The following is a 27,725-nucleotide window of genomic DNA, read 5'->3' as shown; positions in this document are numbered from 1 at the left end:
CAAAATATCCACGACCGTGTACCTATCCCGAAAATGTAAATAAACACTTTTTCGTTTGCTCTACAACAGATACAATGTACACAAACCTCGCTTTTCCTAATATTACTTTATAATACCTGAGAAAAAGCATTAAAACTATGAAACTTCAAAATCACATATCTCTGGAACCAGAAGAGAGCGCCACAAAATTCAAAGCGTGTATTATTTAGGAATATACCCTCTACAATATATGTAAAAATGAAAACGATCCGTGAGGTGTAAGTTAATCCGAACATTTAGCAAAATTTCTATCAATCATACATTACGCACCGATTTCGCAGAGTTATTTAAATGCTTGTACGCATTCAAATTTCAAATGAATCAAATTAGAAATCGATTTATTTAAACGCGCATACAAACATTTAAATAATTCTGTGAGATTCATATATTGTTATAATTGGTAGAAATTTTTAGTAATAGCTTAGAATCTTTCTGTTGTTCCGCGTTTATTGTTGCGAAAATGAGAGATGGCTCCGCTTTTGATTTGTATCACGTTGCACTCGAAATAAAACCTGTGCGCGTTTCAGTACCATTGCCGACGAATGCACTCACGCTATGCCGATGGGAAATCGGAGGCCAGTACGATCGGATGATCGTCGAGAAAAATTCCAGCGCATAGTTTTTCGCGAGAAACTTTTTTTCCCCCATTATCCGTCGCGTCCAAGAGTGGATGCCTCTTAAACACGCCGATTGATTTATATTTATTAATCGCACGCTACGCTCTATACAAGCCAACACGCGAGTCACGTTCTATAAATGTCGTAAAAAATAATTCTACATTGCGAAAGAAAGAGAGAAAAAGAGAGAAGGAGCGCGAATACGAGGGTAGTACGCGGGTAGAGGAGGTTCACTGGCATCATCGCGCTCGTCCTTTTATATATACTGATAGAGCGCATTTTACTAGCTCACGAAGGAAAGGTCATATCACACAGTGTAATAAAAGATTATGCGCCGCGTTGGTTCCAGTGCGTACACGGTACAACGATCTTCAGGACACGGCACAAAGTGCCCGGAAGTTTATTAAAAAATCATTAAACAGTTCACACCGGCCCCGAGTCGAGTAATAAAAACAAATTATTCGCCGGAAAAGAGATCCATGCAGTTAGCCGCGCGAAATGAATGACGGTTTCCAGAGAACAGCCATCCTCGGCCGATCTGGAAGATCTTTTCGACATTTTTCAATTTCGATCAATTGCATAAATGCAAACAAATAAATATGTCAAAAAAATTAGATCTTTGATGCATGAATACTTTTTCTAAAGTCATTGCGAGACATTCTGTCACGTTTTCGCTTTAATCTTACAAGCAACTCAGTAATACATTTTTGAGTGACATTATTTGTATAAATATAGATATACAGAGAATGTCCCAAGTATTTTTTTAACAGATATCTAGACATCAATGTATAAAAAAGTAGCGCTCTTGTTTTAATGCCGAGATATCTATAGATACGGAGTTCTTTAACATTGTTAAAATAGGATTTTACATATTAATCTTCAAGAATATAAATAATCAAATGCAAAATTTTATTTTTCAGTTAATTTTAACTAATCTTTATCTCATAAAATAATAAATATTACTGATTATATAATGTTTTTTTTTTTTTATTTAAATGCAAATTTTATAATTTTATATTTGAGGAAAAAATCATGTAATATAATCTCATCACAATGCGTATTGTAATGAGGTATAAATCTATGATACACACACACCAAGTTATACTTGGCATACGAACAGACATATAGCTGAATTTCATTTTTAAACGAAGCATAAAAATAATTTCTGCTGTACTGCAGAATATTTACTATTCTGCAGATTTATAGGTTCATTAATATGGAATTCTATCGTAATTTACAAGTAGAAATCGAAAATAATTTCTATGGTAATGGTTTTGAAATTTATTATTTCCTTCGATCGTTATGGTAATCGGTTTTATTTTCCGATGCTTGTAGATATTAAATAAATAATTTATATGAAACGCGACATATTATAAATTAATTTTCGACTCTAGCTATTTTTGCTTTTTAGATACAGACGAATACTTTTAACCTTCCGAGGCTCGAAATATTTTAGCACGTGTGCTCTCCATTTCTCTCGCGTATGAGGTCAATTTAGTGACGAAAAAATTATAAATGACGTAATAGTGCAAAAACACACATTACTACCAACTTTCATATCTTAACGGTAGTCTTAAAAATTGATTACCTCAGGTGCAACACGAAAACTTGATAATTTATTTCGAAGCCATTACCTCTTTTTCTATTTCTCTACCGCGATTGTTAATTACTCAAGCTTGCTAATTAGTCAAAGTGGCGCCAGAACATTGCACGTTCTGCACGCTTTGTCATTAACATCAGAAAGATCTACTGGCATAATGAATGTTGCGATTGTAACGAGCGATGCACGATTCATAAAACGAATAACGTTAGTAAAGAGCGGATAATTTCAATTATATAAATTCTATCGTTGAATTATTGTGATTTGTCGACAACAGCCGATTGTCGAAGCTCAAGTTATTCAGGCATGTCCGTATTATCGTATACGTCCGTTTGCCGATAGGAAGCCGATTATGAAAAGAATATGTATATTATCTACGCGCTTTTAGCCCGGGAATACGCGTATCGTTCATCTTCGAACGCTTTTCTTGTCGAAATCAAAGCGATTCCGCCGTTGGCAAATAACTTTATCCGCCTTTATCTTACTACCGACATTTATGTGCCTCTCACGACACAATCAATTGCGATAATTGCGCTTGTTGTACTATCGTGAATGTCAGATGATTCTTGTTACGGTGTGTTGTTCCTTGCTTTGCATTGTCGATTACACTTTCACAATCCGTTATGGGGTATAAAGTATAATAAATTTATCTATGCATTTATATTTGTCTTGTATATATGTACATCTATAGAGATTTCTATGCTTCGACAAATTATTTTGCAAAACATTGAATTTTAATTCTCAGACCGTAATTAAAAATTAAGACATATAATTAAACTTTTATAACTGAAGTAACTGAAAGATCGCATAAATATTTATTAAGATGGCAGCAAAATGGCTGTTCTTAGACAAGACGCGCTCCAAGACGAGCGGTTTTAATGCTCACTTCGATTCAGTGCGCTCGGGTTTAGAGGCAAACATTCTCCAAACGAGAACGGAGCGTATCGCCGATTCGCACCCTATCGTGATCGGATCGAAGTCGACCTTACCCCTCAATCGTCGTTCTTCCGGATCAGCGGTCACTTCATACAGGTGATGGCACGCCGATGATATCACAGAAGCCGGCCACGAGTTTTCAGTGTTTCGTCACATGTCGAAGTGCTCGTCTTGTGGCTGATTAAACCGGGGCGACATCGACTCGTGCTTACGCCTCCGCTCTGCCACGCGTGCACCGCGTGCAAAAGGGGCGGAAGGGAGGTATGGGGCGCGGGGGGATGCGAAGGGGCTAGATAGACGCGCGGGGTGCATCGGGTAATGCATGAATGGAGGTGCCGTATGGCGGTGGTGGAAATCGACGACGGAAAAGCGACATGCGTCGCGATCCCTCTTTGTCTATCTCTCTTTCTCTCTTTCTCTCTTTATTCATTCCGTCTCTCTCTTTTTCCCTTTCTCAGTAACAACCCCTCCTTGTTGTAGCTGACCTACGCGCAGAAGCGATAAGAGTGGCGTAGGCATCGTCATAGTGAGTCGCAGTGGGAGAAAACGATGACGTCGTCGTTTCACCCTCGAGTGACGCCGCGGATAAATTGATGACGTATTAAAACGCTTGTTACGAATGATCGAGTCTACGCGAGTGGGTTCTCGAAAGGCAATCTAGAACAGTGAGACAAGAACTCAAACGCCACAACACGAGGAGCATTCTCATTGCGATAGCTTTATTGCAATGCTTTAGAAACTTTTAATTGTCTTGGCTCGGTATTCATGACGGATTCATATAAACGGGGCAACTATTAAAATCATTCGATTTTTACTTGGAGCACAATTTCTGTTATGGTGAGTGTATTCGATATTTTATTATAATTCTAATTTAGCGTTCTTTGCCAGGTTGACCGTTTTCAAAACTTTGTAGAGATTGAAATGTTATGAAAAGAAAAAAAGCAAAATATAACCCAATAAATTCGCTCGTTCTGTAATTTAATTTTCTTATTACGTAAAAGTTTCTACATTTCCAAGAATTAAAAGGACGAAATGAAAGTCTACGATTCTTATAAGTCAAAGTACCTTCATTCGTTACGTCACGAAGATAAACGTCATGCAACTCATAAAGGGAATTAATTGCCATTAGAAATTTCCTAGATTTACGATAATTACCAATGGGCTCTTAGATCATTGCAGACAAAATAGTGAATTACTATCGCATTATTACACGATAATTGTCAACTATTACGTCTGATTACATTACGAGGTCAGATGGATTGCGCATTTCTAGTTCGTAGATTAATAACGACAACAGGTCTGCGCGCCATCAATGCATTCCGTTGCATCGCTGCATGCACGGGTAACCGAATAATGGCTATCGTAGTCTCTTCTCATCGATATACAAAACCGGCTATAAGCGATATAAGTTCGCTCCGTCATATTGATCTTGGTATTATTTATGACAATGAATAACACAGATGATAATGCGTTCGTTAACACATGGCACGCATTACATAATCGTTGACGAAGTGAATAATCTCTCATTTCTTGGTCATTTCATGGCTACCAAGGAGGGTATTAATTTCACATTTAATTATAGATAATATTTAGCTTATCAATTTTACTAGCAAATTGAATTGAAATTTGAGAGATTTTTTATATCGCATGTGATGATTAAATAAATAAATTGTTAACTCCTAAAATAAAAATTTAATGGAAAGAAATTCTTGAAAAGATTTACGGCGTATCACAATAAAAAAATTCACATAAATATCTGAAAGAAAATGTTATTGAAAGAGAACGAGCGGGGAACAAAACAAAAATCTCTTTGTTGCAAAAGGTTTTAATATAATATCGTAATATATCACAGAGATTTTACGTAACATCATAATATCATATAATAATCATACGACATTCATACATATTTCATTCAATTGTAGCATATAAAGTCTATCGGACAATAGCATATAAAAGAAATAACGTCGCAATCGTGTAACATAATTATGTCACGTTCATGAGAACCGTGACTATTTGCAAACATCAAAAGAATACGCGGAAGCAGAAGAAACGAGAATCCCGAACTAATTTAAGTCCGTGTCTCTTTCTCTTTCTGTTCTTCTCCCCCTCACTCGTTTTCCGTCTCTCTTCATATCAAGAGATATCGGATTCGCGTGCCGCCGTTGCCTCGAGGTTTGCGTGGGGTTGAAACGGTGAGTGCCGGAGGGTATGGGGGCGGAAAAGGAAAGAAGTGGCGTTGTGTGAGGAAGTTGAGAGGGTGATGGAAGGGAGGAAGAGGAGAGAAGGGATATAGTGTCAGGCGGCCGGTGGGTGGTGTGTTGACGTCACCGTAACGGCATCATCGGGCCGCGTGGGCCAATAGGTGCGCTCACACTCAGGTCTGGTCCATCGATCCGCCGCCGGTTGCTGCTCTATGCGCGTCCCGGGTATGACGTCCGAGATGACGTCATCGTTAGCGCCGTTCGCCTCCCGTCGCCGCGCCTTGCCTTCCGTTCTTCGCTCCTCTCCGCTCCGCGATCGCAGCCACCGTCGCCGCCGCTACACACGGTACGGTTTTAATATAGCGGAGGAACGCGCGCGTTCCGGACTCAGTTACGCGGCGGCCGGCCACCCGTGCAAGTGTACCGCTCTCCAGGGTAACTGAAGGTTTCACTCTCACGAAGGCTCTTTCACCTGTCTCTTATTCGATTTTTCCCTCTCCGTCTCGACATTCGCTCGGCTACGATCGACGCTGAGCATACTGTCAATTCATTTCGCTCGTTAAGATCGTACCAAATTGCACGCTCGAGGGTGGTTTCTACCTTCGCGACGGCGGGACACCTGTGCGATCTCGTCGCGTCTCCGCGTGTCGATCACCGCGGTCGGTGCTTCGGTGTGACGATCTGTCAATCGACTATCAGTGCTGAATGGTAATCGCAATTATTACCGGCCTTCTTCGCACAGGAGCAAACAGCAGCATTCGAGGATCAGTTTCAACAGGAAGAGCAACGATGTCATCCGGCACGACAACGCGATAAGCGGCGAAGTATCTGGATTCTGCATGCGAGTGCCCAGAGCGGAAGTGTTCGGGCTCCTCGGTGGGGTGCTGACCTCCGACAACATCATCAGGAAGGACTTTTCTTGCCCTACGACGACGCACGCAGGTCGGTGATACATCACGTGTGCTGGTCTCATATTCGTTCATTCCGTTGTTGCGCGGGAGGAGACTGTCGCTCTGCTCCTGTGTGTTGTGTGTGTGCCAAGGATCGCGGAGCGGGCACGTTCTCCACCGATTTGACGGCAGGGGGTCCTCTTCTCTTTTGACCTAATTTTGTCTGCTCCATTTTATCTTTCTTCCTCCATTCTTCTTTCTTCCTGTTTCTTTCCTTTTTCTTATATACATTTTTCTTAATTATTAATGATGAAACAGTCGAGAAAGTATGCATTCAATCAATTCGTGGCATTCGCATAAGGATTTTCGACTGTGTTTTATCGCAAGTCTGACCATTTATCGCTGTTTCTACTTCGCTCTTCTTCCTTCCCTCCTGCCGTCCACCCGTCAGACGGCGCGGCGCGCATGCTTCATTAAAGGGATGTACCGATATTGAATGTCAGCTTTTTGCATTTTCTCCGAGCGCGACACGATTTGTAACAATCGGTCGGCGTGTGGACTGTGTGAAACATTCCGATTTTATTTTTGCGCGATCTCATCGATCGACGGTAAGGATCGAACAGACTTTTCGAATCATTCATATATATTCGGCGCCAAATATCAGATCCATCGTCTAGGATCTAGGTAAGTCTAGATCTTCGATGTCCACGCCGATCGGAGCGAGCAATTCGTGGTCCAGTGTATTGGTACTCATTCGAATCTCTTTGCTCGAGGATCTCGTTGCAACCTCTCGAGAGATTCTCGCGGATCTATAGATCGCGTGTACGCGCGTGTCATCTCGGAATCTTCGAACCATTTTACGATCGCGATCCACGCCGTGCGAATCGCGCGTGATGCCACGTCAATCGCGATCGGCGGTCACCCGATGAGCAGCCGTCGCGATTGAACGAAGCGCGATGCTTACCACCGTCGAGGACAGCACGGGCAACACGGAAGCGACCGCCGCCGCCGTCGGCGTCGCGGCGCATCACCACCATCATCATCATCATCATCATCAGCATCAGCAGCATCGCGGCGCCATCGCCGTCGCCCGGCATCTGGGCGTCGAGCAACAAGAGCGATCGGCGGCGGCGCCGATCCATCTGACCACCGCCACGCCGTACCACCAGGTCACCATCGCCGCGGACACCAACAACAATCACGACCATCATCGGAATCTCGAGCACCACGCGGCGCAACGTCACGATCATTGGAACAAGTGTAAGTCAGATAAACGGGATGCAAGATCGCGAGCGGATTATATCCATAAGCTGCTCACTGCTAATGGTGGTTATGGTGATGGTGACGGTGATGATGGTGATGATGACGGTGGTGGTTGGCTGCGCTAAGGGTGCTAAATCGCGATCATCGACGAAATTGCAATTTTTATTAATAATTTTTTATTGATTTTATTAATACAAATGTAGCTGGCTTTAGCGTTTTCTCCTACGTCGATATTCCATGCTCTATATTATAGATTCTCTTTGAATACCGATTTTATGTTTTATAGCCTGACTTGATTGATAATAATTAACGACCAAAAAATATTGGAAATTATTAATGAAGGATTTTAGATAAAATAGACCGCTCGCACATATAATAGCGCACGTATCATGAAACTGCAAGACGTTATTAAAGTTGCGAATCCGATAAAAATGGGAAGATCTCATTCTTAGATATCAATATATCAAAATATTTCATGAAATTTACAATTCATCTTTATACGTCGATATAAATAGTTAAATCTCTAATTTTAATTTTATTTTATTCTTCTAATAAATCGATTTACTTTTAAAATTATAAAAATTGCTCAAGGGTAATCGGGTTAAAGAGTTTAACTATCTTTTCTAACACGTGCAAACAAATTAATATGCAATTAAGTGTGATACGATTAAAGTATTTTGTCACATATACACATATAAATATAATACTAAATTATTAAAATATTTACAGAGCATTGCACGGTATTTAGGTTGCACAGTCTTATATTCTATTTAATTTTTGATTGCAAAAGCGAACATTTATTGAAATTAATTTTGATTTGTAATGATGTGTTGCGCGCGTTTTAGTTTGATCTTATAAAAAATGATTATCGTGCATCATTCATGTTAGACAGTTTTTTTACGACCGTTTTTATTAATATTAATTATTAGATCGTCTTTTATCAATATTATCGCTTTGATTTTATTTTAATAATATTTTAAAAATATTTCTCGGGACGATGACACATCATATAAGCTCATTCATCTATTTCGCTCGAGATTTAAATAAAATATTCGAACATCGATTTTTATCAGGAGTATTATTCGACATTTATTTAAAAATGATGAGGAATATCTTGCTCTCGCTAAATTTTATTGCCAATAATTATGATTTGTTCTTTCTGTGCCATTTGCGGTGAATCGAGCAACGGCAGATAAATAATTGAACGCTATTACAGGACGATTTGGGTTATCACCGCCTCGCGGTCATCCTATATTTCCAAGCTCGTCACCATTTATGCCCGATATCTGCTTACGTCACGGCCGTTACGTGGACGACGGACGAGAATATCGTTATTATTATTTCGCCTAGACAATCGCGGTGATCCACTTTGCGCGATTATTTTCCGTCCGCCAATTAAATCACATTTCACCTGAACGCATCGATCGGTGGTCGCATGAAAATTATGACGTCAAGCTATGATTCTCTTTCCCCTTTTATTTCTTTTTTCTCTCTCTTTCCTCTGACTCTTTTTTTTTTTGTCACGACTCGTTAAGTTTTTTAAAATGTGTCTGAAAATCTCAACTTAGATTTTAAAATCTACGTCTTCTAGAAGTTCTTAAAATATTGATAAAAAGAAATTGTTTTTTTTAAGAACATTCTAAGAAATATTAATTAAAATCTAACATATAAGCTAAGATCTAAAATATTTTAACACACCTAAAATTTCTTATACTAAAAAATTTTTTTAAATACATATTTAATAAAAAATTATTTATGCAAATTTAAAAAATTAAAAATTTTTCCATCCGACTCATCGCGCCATCATTTCTATGTTACATACGTCTAAACCAAACATGTTCACTTAAAAGTCACCTAGAGGACTCTCCACGTTATTTTCTCACTTTTATTACAGCTATAATTATTATCTTTAATCGATAAATATATAAATATATAAATAAATTGATATCGCGCGAGTTATATAACCAACACTTTTATATACAAAAAGAACGAGCTTTATCATAAGTTTACGTAGCATTTAAAAAATTTATTTTATTCGCGATAGAAATGAGAGAGCGCATTCGTGTGGAAGGATCTTAATGATTCCGGTGATTGATAGATACTACGATCCGTGCTTTCTGTTCCCACAGAACTTTTTACAGCTGTAATCGGCACGTTGTGATAAATATAGCGATCTGGCAGTCGGCCGAGTGCAAGTCGTTTCTTTTCCGCGTACATACTTGGCCTGCACGAGATCGCAAGGAAAGAAGAGTGTATATACGAATACTCTACAAATATAACCACTTGCACCGAGAGCGGACGCAGGTGCGGCGGAGGCGGCCGATCACCGGTTTCGCTGCATTGCCGTGCTCGAATTGCGACAGATCCGCCGATTGTAACCTGCTCGCATGAGGGAGTAACGGCCGTGACAATGATAAATCAGCCGCTTATAACTCTCTTCGTATTAAATGCCGTTGTGTCGTTATAATCCGGGTGGATGCTGCCGCGATGTGCGATCGATACATCGCACGTGCGGGATCGTCCAAGAGAAAAAGCTTTTGTCTCATCGGAGACAAAAGCAGACTGGAATCGATCGTCCACGAAAATCCATAGATATTCCATAGGATTTGGAATTTAGAGCGGAAGAACTCGGGCTTGTTAAAAAACATATCGTTGCAAAGAATATCGGTTTTGTTCGATTATAGAGTAGCAAAAGGAATGGGAGTATTTTTTTCGGAACACAAGGATTATTTAGAATTTCTTATAATACCACAGAGAGGTATTATAGTTGCAAAATTAATATATGGCACGCGTTTCTTTTCTCCTATAGCGCTTATGCTGGTTTGTAGAAGATATTCGATATTGGGAGTTTGCATGTAAAATACCGGATTTTAAAATTAATTTTATATTATCATAACGGATTTTCCATTTATACTTGTGTAACACATTTACTTTGGAATTTTCGCATTATTACTGCAGTACAAATTAATCTGGAAGACATGCGGATATCCTTTAACAAGTAATTAAATGTATCCAGATTCAGACGTCAGCAAACATTTTTATCGCGACGTCTGAGTTTGATCGGTCGTAATTACTAGTACGTTCAATACTACGTTGATCCTAATTAACTTTCTAAGAGCTAAACAAAGGTTGTATATCCATTTTTACCATAAATAGGCAGAATATTTTTACGGATATATTCTTACATTATTTTGTTTAATTGATTATTCTGCTTAATGTATCTTTATGTCTCTTAAATACGCTGGCTTATACTAACAAAAATATAATTTTTACTACCCGTTATCGTTATTTTTATAAAATTTGTTCTATATGATGAAATTGTGGAATCATTTTCAAGAAAAAATTACATATTGAATACTTTTTTTTGCAATAACATTATAATATCATTATAATATTTGTTTTTTATCTCTCCTGAGAAGAATTATGATTTTGTCACATATAGGAGGTTTTATAAAAACAACCACGATATACGTTTCACGGTGAATGATCTCGCTTCAAAGTAAATATCGTGTATGTATGTGTACGGTAAAAAAGGACTTTATTTTGTTCATCATTTAAAACGAATCGTTTCCGTGGAAATATATGATTCTTCTTTTGTTTCGACCGTGCGATAATCGTAGAAAGCGAGTCATCTTATCCTCCCTGTTATTTTCGCGAATCACTAAAATCATCGCATAAAAATTTCTCATGTTCCGTACGCATATAAGTCGAACTTTCTCAAGTACATGGCCAGATTTAATCGGCTTCTCGGAGAGAGATTTATCCGGCGGAGATCGAAGGCTTTGATCGCGATCAAAGGGAGTGCCACGCGCGTGTCCGGGAATGAGTTGTTCTCTCGGGGTTGTGTGTCGACATTCAAGGTGGGGGAAGGGAAAGGGGAGGCAGAGGGATGCAAGAGCGGGGTTTGTACGCGACAAATCCCGCGTCCCTTGACTCGCCAAGGCCAGAGCTCCATAAACAGAGTCATAGTGTGTCGTATGTACATCATACACATTACACGTGTTTGTACATTATGTATGCGTGTGCCGTAACCAAGATAACGACGTCGCGCGCGCGCGCGCTTTCTTGCGGCCGTAATGCGCGCATCCGTTATAACGTAGAGCTCGTTCACGCAGCCACTGAGCAGCACACAAGGGGTAGTTTAAAGTGATATCGGGAAAATATTCTCTCCCGTGTGTAAAAATTCTTACATTATATTCTCTATCGTGCTGCCAATCGGCGCGCGCATCGTCCTATTTCTTTTCCACGCTTGTGCCTCTATTTTCGCGCCGAGCAACATTCCGCTGCGCGCGAATTGCATGTCGAACGATTTTCCGACCGGATTCATTCGACATTAATTAATATGCATATATGCTGTCTCGAAAGTTCTCCATAAAATGCAAAAATTGTTTGTGAATATAACTGCTGCTACTTATTACTATTATGTGTACTTGATCTATTACTATCTTTTTTACTCTGTTCTTTTTTGCTATTATTAATCGATCTTCCTACCTTATAATTTTCGATGCTTCCAAAACAATAAGTATCAAGAAAAATGATAAAAATTTCTAATGTTTTCAAACGCCGTAACCAAGATAACGACGTCGCGCGCGCGCGCGCTTTCTTGCGGCCGTAATGCGCGCATCCGTTATAACGTAGAGCTCGTTCACGCAGCCACTGAGCAGCATACAAGGGGTAGTTTAAAGTGATATCGGGAAAATATTCTCTCCCGTGTGTAAAAATTCTTACATTATATTCTCTATCGTGCTGCCAATCGGCGCGCGCATCGTCCTATTTCTTTTCCACGCTTGTGCCTCTATTTTCGCGCCGAGCAACATTCCGCTGCGCGCGAATTGCATGTCGAACGATTTTCCGACCGGATTCATTCGACATTAATTAATATGCATATATGCTGTCTCGAAAGTTCTCCATAAAATGCAAAAATTGTTTGTGAATATAACTGCTGCTACTTATTACTATTATGTGTACTTGATCTATTACTATCTTTTTTACTCTGTTCTTTTTTGCTATTATTAATCGATCTTCCTACCTTATAATTTTCGATGCTTCCAAAACAATAAGTATCAAGAAAAATGATAAAAATTTCTAATGTTTTCAAACGATAAAAAGTCATTATAATATATGAACAAAAATTATTTATCAATTTATGCAATTTTTATGTCTTTTAGAGTAAGTTATTTTATCTACAATTTGTATGAGATTATATAGTTATATAAAGAGGAATTTTATCGCCGGGGGTTATTTGCTATTTTTAACATTTAAGAGAGTTCGATCATACATAATACAATTAATTGGCAGCTCTGCTGACAAAAACCTGTATTGGCGTATAAAAACAATATCCGCGTAAAGAAACATATTATTAAAAATGATGATATTATTTAAACTGTATAGATAAAAGAATCTCATTTATTTGTCTAATTTTTCAATGATATAAATCATGCCATTATTTTATGCACAAGTACCATAATTTCCCCCAAAAATATCGCTTGCCCATGCATCATCTGACGCAGTCAAAGTGAAGGGTTAAAAAAAGGTCCTTGATGGACCAATGGAGAGTTTAAGCAACGCTTCCTAGAGGCCAATTGCATTGTTTTGCTGGGCGAACTAAATATATACGCGCGAGGCGGGCGATCCGCGGCTGCTTGGCCGGGCTATAAAAGAGACCGAAGCGGCTGACGCATCACGTGCCGCTCTTTTCACGTTTCCGATATGCTATAGCGTCGAACCACGCGCGCGATATAAACCGACGTCTCGGTCTCGTGTCCCAATCATCGCATCGCGTAAGAGAATCGCCGTTGGTCCATCCGCCGCTGAATCATACGTCTACTATGCATCGCAAAGCTGGCACTGATAAGGCGTTCCGCGATTCGTTCGATTTGTTCACCGATCGATTAGTCTATCGTAGATGATAGCCGGCGAATTGTAAATCATATTCATGCCGGAATTCACACCGTGCTTTTTTTTGCGAGATAAAACGTGTCCTTGTATAACTGAGGGAGATGACGGAAAGATAATAACGGATAACACACACATACGCGCGCATGTATACACACGGCAGACTGCCAATTTTTAGTAGAAATCAGCACAGAAATGTGTTGCCATTTCAAAGTTTTTATTTTATATAAAATTTTAATGTAATATGCGATGTTGTGTAAAATGAAATTATTATCTGAATAATAAAATATTTCAGTTTTTAATTCGCGATAAAAAAATTATTAATTATCTCATTTAATATTTTATATTAGAAGAGTGCAAAATTTATAAATGATTGTACTTTGATATTTATATTCGTAAATATTTTATATATGATATAGATATAATATAAAATATAAAATATAAGATGAGATAATTAATAGCTTTTTTATCGCGAATTAATACTAAATACGAAATATTTTACTATTCAGATAATAATTATATATACACACATATAGGTATATCATATTTTATATATATGATATTTATTAAATTATTAACATTTTAATTTTAGATTTGATGAGAGATATCTATAAAATAAATATTCTTTTAGAGTTCTACATTTTTCAAAACATACAATCCAGTGATACAATGTTATTTCACTTTAATAACTATAATTGACTTTAATATTTAATATTAATAATGTATCAAATTGCAATTTAATTTAATTTATTAATATATACGATCATATCATACACACACACACACATACAAAGTGAGATATATAATTGTGATTATGTAACTCGTTTTCAATATTTATTGTGGCAAGTTTGCAATTTTTCAGGACATTTTCAAATCTTTAGTGCAATAGTAGGTCAAGAGGATGATCATATCCAGTTTCTTTCCTGCAAGTAAATATTGTATCTTGTTAATTTATAAAGAGTATCAATCGATACAATTATAAATTCTTTCCATTTTGGTCAACAAATATTAAATTTCATAATCAAATATCAATAATCTAACGCTTTGATTTGCAGAGCCAAATATTCATAAAACTGCTTGATTAAACAAGAAAAGCAAGCGTAGAAATTATAATTAGAGTAAATATACATGTACGCGAAAGAAATTATTCAAAACATAATGACAGGAGACGTGATATTCAATTATGGTGTTCACGATCGATTTATCAACTATCTATACGAACCCTTTTTTAGAAAGAAGACACGCGACCGAAAAAAGAACTTGAGGGTGGACAGAAAAAAAGCGTGCAAAAATCAGACACAAGTGAGTTGGCGTGATTTATATTGCATAAATGCTACACCGCGAAACTTCGTCAAATATTTAACGCATTGTTATCGCGATATGATGAGGCTTCAGTCGAATATGATGCGCACGTGTTGCACGAAGGGGCGCGATTTTGGTTTCGTGACTTTCGTGAAGGAACCTAACCGCGAGGAAGTACATACAAAGCAATCGATTACCGACCCTATCGTCATGTCATGTTAACGCCGCACGATATAATCGACATCACAGCCTGCACGTGAAGAAAAGAAAAATATATAAAAGTCCTAATATATATATATATATAGTACATTAATTTTAATATAATCTACATTTCGAACGATTTAATTTACATAATTTAATTTATTATCGGCTTTTTGGATTATTTTTATTTAGACTTTACGTTAATTTCAGTCGCTCTTTGATTTTTATGCAAACATGTACAAGGCAAGTCACAGGGATAAGATCTCACGGCGTAGAACTGATCCGCTTGTGCGGAAAACTGTGCCGTTTTGCTCGAAACTCAAGTAGAACGCGATTCCGTAGCGAAGTCTATTTCAGGTGAAGCAGGCACGTGCGTCATACAGCTCGCGGTGTTACACATTTTTGCCGCGTGCTATATGCCCAAATTACCATAAGCTTCTTATGTATGCGGCTGTTGGAGATGATGACGTTATATGTATTATCGTGATTAACGTACGTCTCTTTTTAAACGAATCTCGGTAATCGTATCCAATTGCTATCATGATTTGAAATGTCACATATATGCAATATATGATTAACGATTAGAATAATAATACTTTCGTTATCATGTATATGTACGAGATTTCAAACTGTATAATATATTGTTTGTGATATAATATTATGTTACGATATTCTAAACCTGAAATTTGTATCATATTATTTTTGAACTGCATATACAAGTTGCAGGAATTTTTTATCGATTCGAAAATTGATTCGTATAAGAATAACTAATTTTTCAATTATAGTTGCCCCTTTTTAAAATATAACAGGAGTAACATAGTATATACATGGAACGTCTCTTTAATATCGCTGCTCTCATTTATGAACTGTGTCAATTTGAAATATATCATGTTAACAAGAATTTGATTGAATCTTTTTTATAGTTTTTTAATTTCTAAAAATCAGATATTTTGAGTCTAGAAAATTAAGATTTTGTTGAAGATATATTTAATGAATATTATAATAGTGCGTGTGTGTGTGTGCGTGCAGAAAGAACAAAATTTTTAATTATATATAATTGCATTTATAATTAGTGGCATCCTTAGTTGGCTTATAATAAAGTTCTCTGCTTTTATTTTCAATTTTTTATATGTAAGAAATTACATCGATATGCCAACGCTTTTGCTTATTAAAAGTCTATTCTAAATTAAAGTCAAACAAATCGAGGTAGACAATGGTTGAAAAAGGCAAATTGAAAATCTAATAGAATGATAGATAATTCCCAAAATTATTTTTGAAACTCGCACAGAAAGAAAAAAGAAATAATGAAAATCTGTCAATATTTTAACTATTATATAATCTCTCCGCGTCACGTAGTACCTCGTCGGCTTTGTCTATGTCAAAATCCACAAATAATAGTCAACAAGCAATATTGATGAACGCGGTAAACAAGTTTCGAAATTGATCCCCGACGTGAATCTCCATCGATCGTTCCGGTAAAAGGGAACTCGCGCCTCGTGTCTGTTCCGTGAAAATATCTGCCGCGCAAACTCGGCGTCGCTGTCGGTGGCGTCGACGGTGGTGGTATCAACGCTGACGTCACAATGCCGCCCCCGTCCGTCATCGACCGTGTGGCGAGATGACGACGTCACGCGTACCGCCAAGGACGACGCTATTTCGGGCGTCATGCACCGCCGTCGTTGACGCCGTCGACGTCGTTACCGTTGCGCTGGAGGTGGTGGCGGCGGCGGGCGTCGCGGCCTCAGTGACGGTCGAACCTTCCTCCTCCACGTGGCCTCTGTCAGTTTGCTCTCGGCGTCACCTGCCTTCGCATACGGTTCCGCGTTTCCGGTATATTCTGGTTCTCCCGTCGTCTGGTATACCGATACCACTTTACTCTTTCGCGACGCGAGATGCTTCGATTGAACGTGGCGAGGTGAACCCGGCGCAACGTCCTGACAACCGATTATCCGAAGACTTCTTCCGGTAAGGAAGTTTCGCTACTGTTTGCGATTAGTTTTTTAGCGCTTAAAACGAATTTGCTGAATAGTCGGTTTTCTTCTTTCTCTTATTGGCGGATTTTATCGATTTAATTTAAGCAAATATATTTCACTGAAGTATAAAGAGAGTATCCTCTTTCTAGAACTGCATCATTTTTTCTACAGATTCTTTAATTTTAAAGCTCGATTTTTCTTTTAAGCTTTATTATTATATTTTTTACAACTTATAAATTAATTGAGTATAATATAGGAATGATGAATAAGACAAATATAATAAAGAGAATGCAATTTTTTTTATTAATGTTTATCGAGATACTTAAACTTATGTAACAACGTGTTTTAATAATATTGACGAAGATCAGAGAGTTATTGACCGATTAACCGATATTTTCAATAACTTCTGCTGACAAGTAATTGTCGCGATCCGATATACCTTGTTGTTTTTTATTCGGCAGTACAATATAACATATCGATCGCGCAAGTTGATTCGGTGGACGGTGGAATACAAAGTTATGAGATAGGGGGATGTAAAATGTTCTTGTATTCTTCGTGCATGCAAAAGAAACGTGTTTCTTACAGCCGCAGAATTCGGTGACCGATTTCGCGCAGACTGCGCGATCGATTAACAGATACTAAAATGGATTAGACAAGCGTTACATAATTAATGAAATATATGCACGCATATGTATACACGTGTACACGTAAACTTTCTATGAGAACTTTATATTGCAAAATGTAATATATTTTTATTATTAAACAATCATGATTTTTATTGAAAATAATACGCGCGTATAATAAGCATGAAATACACCCTGAAATAGCTGTATTGAAAGAATTGAAAAATTCACAGAGACGATAAAAGTGAATATATAAAATTTATAAGATTTACTCTAAGTATAAAATGACTAAAACGAGTTTTCTTTTTCTCTTTATATAAATTATAGGCTTACATTATTTTTGCTCCATAAATTATTCAATTTCTTTACACTTTTCATATATTCTAATTATAGAATTATTTACTAATACAATATTTCAATTATTAGATTTCATAATTGTTCAACTTAAATATCACATATTTGATATTTACAGTGAATCTTGCAAATAACGGGCGCTTATTCGATAATTAATTATACGAATATAACAATTAATTAAATAATACAATAATTAATAATAGCTAATTTATTGAAAATGTAATAACGTAAATGGCTACGGAGCACGCGCATCACATGTCGCATTGCTCATTCGGACACGTGAACGTTTTTGCATTCCGGTGTTAGTGATGATTCCGCGATGACTTTCTCGCACAATCGCTTCCGGGAAACGGCGTCATGCCGTCATCGCGACGCAAGGTGTTGAAGGAAGCAGCATCGTCGAGATTGCGTCGAGACACGAGTCTGCTCGCGTAATAGTCGGCGTCCAAATTTAAACATAGAGCAAATATACAAAGCGAGAGCGCGCGTGACGCCTCGACGCCGCAGCGACGACGTCGGGTAGCGGCGCGTGCCAAGACGCCGATGACGATGCCCATGCTTTCGACATCGCCAGTCTCGAGCATCGCAATCGCGAATACCGGGACGGCGATTGACTTGGTGAATGACCGGGCCAGGAACATATGAAGGGATAAAGGATTTTTTTTCATAAAAGCTAGAATTTGATTGAATATTGCACTATTTTCTTCTTGGGACTTAATACTCTGCATGAATAAAAATTAAAATTTACTCTAATATTTATATGAATAAAAAAATGTTTCTAATTACATTTTTACGAAAAAAATGTGTCTAATTATATATTTTTTTTATCGGCAATATTATAACTTTTTGATTTCGTGTACGTGTAACATGCTAAAAAAGGGTAAAAATAATAAAAAGGATAGCAGTCGAGTTTGAAAGTTACGTCGAGTTAGGTTTGAAAAATTAATTTAGTTGAAGAGATGAATCTAGCTTCTGCGGATGTTTCAGAGGGACAGAGATTTAATCTCGTGAAAAGTGAAATTGTCTCAACGTGCTGACTAATACGCACACGTCTTGCATATTTCTGACGGAAATATTTAGTCTCTCACGCTCGGGAACATATATTACTGTCATAACGTGTCGCATATAGCGGGCGGTACGCTGCGTCAGACTTCTCATAGCAACGAACGCGGGTTAACAGTGTACGCAATGAAATTATACAATACAGTAGCGCACAGAGAGATAAAAGTGCTGGCGAGAAATTTGTAGAAACGAATGTCGGGAAAAACTGGGACAACCATTGCCAAGTAAAGGAAAATAAAAAGAGATAGAGAACTTATTGTGTATGTCAGGGATGGGAAAACAGCTTGTGTAAATTTGATGCAGCAGAAATCTTTGTACGTCTTTGTAAAAATTTGCATTACAGAGATTTTATATAGTATCAGAGAGTACACACATACAATTGCAGATGAAAACTAAAATATACGATTTATCCTTCGTATAGACGAAATTATTTTAATATAGTTTAATAGAATCATTATATTAATATTGAATTGCAGTTATTATATTTCTTCTTTAATATCTCCAATTATAAGTAAAACGTTTTTGTTTATTTTGGTGTCGATTATATCATATATCAATTATTTGCTATTGATATAAAAATCATTAAAAATTTTTTAATTCCAAATATTGCGAACAAATTGTCAAGTAAAACAAATTTGTCAAGTTAAACAATCGATCAACTAATTGTATCGAATTCGGGCACACATGATAGACATGCAGCATGAGAACCGCTACTAAAATATTGATCTTTCAACGTTTGCAATCTGCCGCTAATACTAACTACAGAGAGAGAGAGAGAGAGAGATACAGAGATACAGAGAGAGAAAGAGAGGAAACCGGCAAGTAATTGTTTCGCCAACGTCGAGTTAAATATCTCGATACACAGATGTCAACAAATTCGCCCACGTGCTCAAACATGCCTTTCTGTGTGCGCGGTCATAGTAATCTCGATATAAAAGAGGCATATTTATTGCATCATTCATATGTAATACGCTTGCATTCACACGCATACACGCACACATTTTAGCATGACGCGGTGTGAATTGATTCACGTACATTTGATTTTTTTTATTTGTGTTTTATATTAACATGTACATATGTATATGCTTTTTAACGCGTTGAAGTATAACGACATATAATAATAATCTTTAACAATAGGGGCTCTTGAAAGAGAAGAATGACGCGAGAATTTTCTCACGTTGACTTTCGAAGAGTATTTAATGTCCGCGTCTATGCATGTGCGTTTAAACAAACGTGCAATGTGTGCAATTTCTCTACAAATTCAACAGCTGCGCAACCTCGACACTCTGTCGCGCTATAAACGTAATACCTTTCGCAATACGGAATGTAATTTCGCATGATGTCACTATGCAGTAATGCGCGATAAAGCCGCGAGGGATGTCCATGCACCGCGCGCTGCATCTGTCGATGGCCGGCGCATCGCGCACGTGCTTTCGTACGAGCTTTTTTGCGTGCCGGCCGGTGACAACATAGAAATACTGCATCGTTGAATAATTAGCATTGAAAAAAAACCGTGTCGGTTCCATCAACTCGTCGATCCATTCGAACGAAATTCGAAAGGCAACATTTATAGCAGGGAGAGAAAAATGTTCACGTTTTCGTTCGTATGTTTATGTTACGTGTATAATGGCACATCGATGATTGACGATACACGATCAACGTAAGATGCAATGAGTAAAAAAGTAATGACGAGAAATAAGAAAATTTTTTTTTACAAATAGAAAAATTCTACTTTCTTAATCTTTTATTTATGCACGCGAGTCGAGAGTCGTGTCTCCGTTGAATTTGCAGTGCTCCTCAATGACTTCTATCGTAGAGGGTTCCGGAATCGCTAAAGTTCCGAAGTGTGCATCTCAGTTTGCGTGCCACCGCGGAGGAAATGAAGAGCCCGTTTTAAAGTCGACGCTAGAATCGAAAGCTATTTTCAAGCTTGCGTGGAAACGAGAGGGAATATCGGGATATATACGCGAGAATGGTCGACGCGGTGGCACTGACGAAGCGTGCCGTATTGATTCAACGCGGTATAATCCGGTTGGCTTTAACGAACGCGCAAATCAAATATTTCCGTACGGTGCACGGAGGCTGCGATTTAGACGATGGAAACGATCATCGGGTCGCGATGCAGCGCGATGTGCCTCCTCTCGCGCTATCGATCGAGCGACATCGCCGATAATTCCGCGATGACGTACCATCATCATCCGCATGACCTACTTCGCGAGCTTTCACTTTTACCTGCGAATATTTATACCTTTGCTCCACCCCCGCGATTCTCCAATCTTCTAATCCATATCCGCATTGTATCTCTTTTTGTAATCGCGAGAAAGTATCTTGTTGTTTTATGAAAAGGTATTTTTCTTTCCTTTCATTTTTTTAAGGAATATTAAATTTTTGTAGTATGTCTTGTTAATATGTATCGGTGTCAATGTGGTTCTTTTAAATACCTTACACACACACAAACACATTTATCTTATTCTAAATATATTTTAGATGAATATGAAAAAATATATATGAAAACGCTGATGAAAGGTAATCATTTTACTTATTGATAAAGATAAATATATTCCGACTATGTTTATCCAGATTAAAATTATAGCGTGCAGACATAGTTCAGAGAGAAGGTACTTTTATTATACTTTATTATACTTTATTATAGACTTTTAGCGATGATGTATTCGCGACTGCCGTCCTTCAAATCGACAAGATCATCTTGCCGATAAAAACGCTGATGAATTATGATGATAATAATGATCGCTCATTAATGATTCCGCGATGTCCCGAGAAAGAATGCAGTCGGGTTGATTATGGCTAAAATTGAGAATCACGCGACCGAAAAGATATTGATTTTTCGTCGTGTTAATCGACGTGCCAATTGTCGTTCTTTATGACAGGATTTAGTTCAGCAAAGTGGTACATCTCTTTAAAACCTCGTCGCGATAAGGGCAATTTTTTCGCGAGCGCAATTTGCAACATTTACGTAATTTATCTATATAAATATTAGTCTATTCAAGTCGACTTTTGTGTTAAATTATCTATAATCTTCAGAGTTCTCTGCCTTCTCCCGTTTTTCAATATCGTCTTCGCCGATAATTAAGGCGAATGATAAATCAATGGCGTCGACGCATCGCGGCGGCACATCGGAATTTATTAGAGTTGGTACCTGCCGATTAGCATTCCTCGGCGAGGTCGACAACGGCTTTTTTATATTGATATTAAACGGCATGTCATCTATGCTTCGCGGGCTCGTAAATCAGCTTAATGCGTTCCGCGAGAACAGCAAAAGAAGGATTTCAATTAAAAGCTGACGCGGACAAATGCGGAGCGATGCGTGACGCAAATATTGCGACACGCGTGCCGCATCCTACCTCCTACCTCGAATCGCTAATTCGATAGATGCACGATGATTTCTGAACGTTGAATTAACTAGAGTACGCTTCTTGAGAGATTCAATGCAAGAACAAGCTCTTAGTTCATGATTCTTAAATTTCATTCTAAATGCATTGAATCTAGAATGCAAATTATACGAATTACAAACTTATTCTTGGACTTAATTTATAAATTATTATAGAAATGACACGTTCTTGTCTCGATATCATTTGTCATATTGTATAAGCCAAATAACTATTACAAATTATATTATATGCTATATATGAGCAATATATAAGATATCCTTCTCTTTGATTAATTCTTTGACTATTTAGAATCTTACTAAAAAAAGAAACTTTTTTCGCGATTTTTTAAGATTTTACATGTCTTTGTAATTAATCATATAATCACATTGACGCACAATGTTTGGATGGCTGTGCAAAATCCTAAAAATCACGCGACACATTGATAATTGATAACCGAGTCAGATTTTTCGTGCATACCAAGGACGGTGGGACAACAAATCGTACAAGCAGTGGCAGGATTGAAATAACTCAGTTCCGCGCAAAGTAACTTTAGTCACGACTGTTATATCCTTGGCAGTGATACACAATACGGTGCGAGTATTTCTTTCCGAGAGAAATAAGACCAGAGAACGTGAAGTTTGATAGAATTTCGTGATAACTTCTAATGTGCAAAGTTTTTTTTTGTCCATTTAACAGTTTGTTGCTTTATATCAATTCTGCTCCAAGTATTCTTTAAAATAGATATTAGAGTCAGATAATAATAAACATATAAAAAAAATTATCTCTCTTTTCTCATATCGAAAAACATGTAGGCAGTAAATATATACAATGTGAGAACGCTGTGAAATCGATAGCAGAGATAAGGATGACCCGATTGTGTCATGATGGTAAAAGACGACCCGCAAGATAAATTAAGCTCCCGTAAAATAGAAACAAATAAAGCACGACGTAATAGAAAAATTGCGTAAATTCGCCTCCGCACGCATCGACGCGCCCTTTAACTCCTCCTTAATAACTTCATTCAGGTTGCACAAAACATAAATAAGGCGAAAAGAAAAAAGCTCGGCTAGCGTGGGCCGGCGGGGAATGAAGCGATTATGAACATTTCTTGTCATAAGCGGCAAAAACGGCTCACTCAGGCAACTCTCCGTGCATAATATGGGCGCCAATAATAATTCCGTTAACATTACGTCAACACGTGTAGAGCGGGACTCAGGAAACTGTGATAAGAAGAGACTCTCTCCGCCCACGTATAACGGTTCCATTCATCGTCTACACAAAATGCAACACTTGAAGAAATTTGTTAATTAAATCTATTACCTCTTCTGCCTCCCTGTGCGCTATAGCGCGTTAGTACGGCCTGGTTTATCTGAATTGCAGATGTGTGTGGCCGCGCGTGTAAGAATTTTAAAATAACGTCACGCGAAATATGATTTTATGTGGATGACGTTTGTAAAAGAAAGCGTTATGCAAAATTGAGAACAATTTAATTTATTATCTGATAAGCGCGAATATGTTGTATTTCAGATTAAATTTTGATAATAATAGCTCTAGGTAAAATTTCACTTATCATGTAAACGGTACACGTATACAACGGGAAAGCGGAAGTATTTCGTTATACGCTTGCGGAACGTTCAGAAGACGACGATGCTAATTAGATGACCTTAGTTGGCGGACTCGGAATCGCATAGGGCGCGACCAGTTGACCGTGAACCCATCGCGTGAGGGCCGAGACACAATGAAATATAAGAATAAGATATAAGCAACAAGGAATCCCGCGACACTGTAAATAGCGTATCGATATACAAACCGCATACTATAGTAACAAATATTTATTTATGCATATTTATATTTTATTCCTCTTATCAATCTAATTTATTCGTTTCATTTTTTTTTTATTTATTTGATTTGTTTGTGTGAGATATTATCTCTCTATCGTGCATATTATTTTTATATTTTCATTTATATTATTATTTATATTGCATTACATAATCTTTTGTATTTCTCGTATCTTATAATGAATTTTGTATCCTCCACTTTTGGACTACTGATAACGTTTCGAGACGTGATAACGTGTCGATAGGCATATCACGCCGACTCGTTACGTCAGATCGCGCGCGCAATAAAAATAAGGGCGGAAAGGCGTGGGTCGTGATGAGTTTGCTGCCGGTGGAAACGAAGTCGTCACGGGAAAGAGCGAGCCGATCGGCTTACGAGAGTACACCTCTACGTCCTCTCTCTTCCGCCGCCCCTGCGGCGACCCCGCAGTTCGCCGATCGATGAACGGAACTGCAGCACAACGGTGACGTCATAAACGACGTCGCAGTATGACGTCATTACTGGCCGCGGCGGAAGGAGGCCGGCAAAGGGGGTGGCAGAGGATAAAAGGAAAGACGGGCGGGGGTGTCGAAGCAGCTGTGCAAAGCGTCGGATCTGCCGTGGAGGGGTGGTGGGTATCGGCGGTTTTACTGCTTTCTCTGTGTGTCGACGATCCACACTAGGGATGCGTGTTAGTGTGCGCATTTATAACGGGGGCGAGTAAGGCCGCCGTTTAAAGCGGATAGAGCGCCGCGATATCGAGCGACTTTTAACAGGTGGACGCGCAGCTGATTCGCGGAGGGGTCTCCGTGAATATTGCTGACGTTAGAATCGGAATTGGAATTTTGTCTTCGTTTCATTGCTTATTCATCCGTTGAAAAGACGATGCACCGATAACAGAATTCTTGTGACATATTTTGTGATCGTATTTATCTCTTCTCACGTTTATCTCACAACTAAAATTTTATTTAAAGAGATGATATTATATCACAGAGTGACGTTGAAACTTTAATAGGTGCACATTGCTTTGTATTTTAGGAAAATACCTTGAAAAATATCTTTCAAAAATGTGTCTGTTTTAGGTGCTCTTGATGCTGGAAGTCTACGATGTATTTCGAGACATATGAAAAATTTCTGGTTAGTGATCTTTTCTGATCTCATTCTTGAGCAAGTTTTTAAAAAGAGTGTTTTGAAATATGTTTAAAGATTGCAGAGCAAAGTGCAAAAATATGTTATCACCGCTTTAAGATCGGCGTGGCGTTTAATGTTACAATTTCCGGAGTAATTACACTCTAAATGCAGCTAATATTCGCGCACGAATCACTCATTTGCTCGTTATAAATGCTTGTTCTCGCTTGCGCTTTTGTCGCGTGATACGCGATCCGCTAAATAGATAAGAAAAATGTTTCTTAAAAGCTTTTACTTCATTATAAAGTTCTAATTAGTTTAATTAATATTCACCGTAATTATTCTGCATCCATTGGAGATCAGATGAATTTATCCGACATTGAATATTAACGATATTAAATATCCACATTAAATTAACCGGAGGGTGAAGTCAGCCACCAGTTAAGTGAAATCTTTCGTGTGATTTCTTAACGCTGCTCCAGACATTTTAATTAGCATCATTTTTCAAGTTTAACGTCGACTTAGCGTAACCGCGCGTCGTGTTTCCAGACCGGTCTAAAATGATAGGGTTCTTTTATGACAGTTAAAACTTATCAGATTCAATGCCGTTCTGTTTTCTCTTTACGAGTCGATGTGCAGTGGGGGATTTAAACACGTTGCGTCTCTCGTAATGTGCAAAGCGTTTTATGTCTGTTTAAATCGCATATAAATCCGACTCTGTGTTGTCGCGCGCGTGTGTCTGGCTATTTGATTCGCGCCAGTGATTGCGATTAAATCGATTTCGTGGAATATCTGATTCGCGCTCCACTTTAAGGCGCAACATTTTTCGTCATTTCAACTCATTAATGGACCTCTCCATTCGAGGCGAGATTTAAATCTTCATCACTGCGATCTAAATCGGTCAGACCAAAATATAACTAAATGGTATTATATCGGCGCGAGGATCGTTCCCGACTTTTAATTTTATTAACATCGTGTATATATCTCGAAACGAGAACCGATGTCGCTATATGACCTGAAAGTTGGCAAAAAGAAATGTGAAAGGAATTGTATACATACAATTTAGGAGATTTATTTTTGTCAATTGATTCCGATAATCGTGTTTTCTAAAATGCGTAATATATCTTCAAGAAATTGTCTTACTATATTTCTATATGAATTTCACGCGAGTTTACATTTATTTACATAAGTTCTCCATTCATTGTGTGTGTGTGCCAATTATGAAGATATTTATGTAACCGTGCACTACATACTGCGGATGAAGTAACAAGGACATGATCGGGGAAGAGAGAATGATGAGGAATGTGCCGGAGAATTCGGCACGAATGACAGTAAAATTGGCCGTTAGCCAGGGCGATCGCTACTATTTGAGTATTCCGCGAGTCGATGAGCACGGTCATCCTTCTCGACTTGGCTGCAAATGTTCATGGCGACGTGTGTCCACACGATTCAACAGATTTTCAATTTAGATTTTCAATTTAGTAACAATTATTTTGAGTAACGGAGTTTCACAAAATAAATAGTACGATTGCCAATATACCTTGTAGATAGCCATTAAATGATTTCTACTTGATTCAGGCATATTTCACATGATCCACGTGCGCCGTAAAATTGTCATCCTTGTCTCTGATATTTTTGTCATCTGCCGAAACCTATTCTTGCATGTCGTATATCATAGCATTACCGCGCGCGCATATCGTCTAAAAAACATTCTCGTATATCTTGATATAAATGTCACACGTATTCATCGTATAACCAAACGATACGATGTTCTCCAGAAATTGGAAAATACGCTCAATTGAAATTACAAATGATTTAATCCCAACTTAGCTAGTTTTCTATTTACCATGATAAAAATGAATAATTCCTTTATCAAACGTGCATTTTGCTATTTTATATATTTTAATAAAATATATTTCATTATAAATACATACATAAAAAAGAACACACACACATACAACTCTATTCAAGTTGCAAATTTTAGCCTCCATTCTCCTTGAAAAAAAAAAAAACGCGGTTTTAAATTTATCCGGAAGCAAAATTTTAATTACACGCGATTGTCGCTAACATTCACAAATCTTCGCCGTGCTTCGAAAAGGGGTTAATAAATTTCGGGGCCACGTGGTGCGGCGTATCGCAGAGGCGTCCATCATTCGTTCTCGTCTTCGTGTCTCGCGCTGGAAATCCGCTTCGTTGCGACGCGGGCGGCGGTGTGAGGGAGAGGCACGAGTCGGCTTTACGAGCTTGACGGCCTTGGAGGCCCCGTGGCCCCAACAACGGGGTCCCGATACGTCGTCCTGCGCGCGCGAGACTCGGTCGCACATAGTCGTGCGGTATGCGGACCTCGATCTGAGGCGGCTAAATCACTCGGCGCCGACACGCTACGCCGCTCGTGTACGAACAAACGTGTACGATCTCCCGACGGGGTTCTTCC

The 27,725-nt window shown here is 38.2% G+C and overlaps 1 protein-coding gene across 1 annotated transcript in view; it reads left to right on the top strand.

Moving 5' to 3' along the window:
- Positions 1 to 5,827: 5,827 nt before the first annotated feature.
- Positions 5,828 to 27,725, top strand: part of LOC115239504 (nuclear receptor subfamily 4 group A member 2) — an 84,597-nt gene continuing 62,699 nt past the window's right edge. The window contains exon 1 of the mRNA XM_029814055.1: positions 5,828 to 6,335. Within this exon, the coding sequence (XP_029669915.1) occupies positions 6,233 to 6,335 (103 nt within the window). The 5' untranslated portion in view covers positions 5,828 to 6,232. The remainder of the gene's footprint in view (positions 6,336 to 27,725) is intronic.

Source organism: Formica exsecta, unplaced genomic scaffold (genome assembly GCF_003651465.1).
Source record: "Formica exsecta isolate Colony F162 unplaced genomic scaffold, ASM365146v1 scaffold384, whole genome shotgun sequence".
Lineage (NCBI taxonomy): Eukaryota > Metazoa > Arthropoda > Insecta > Hymenoptera > Formicidae > Formica > Formica exsecta.
This window is presented reverse-complemented; position numbering and strand designations above follow the sequence as displayed.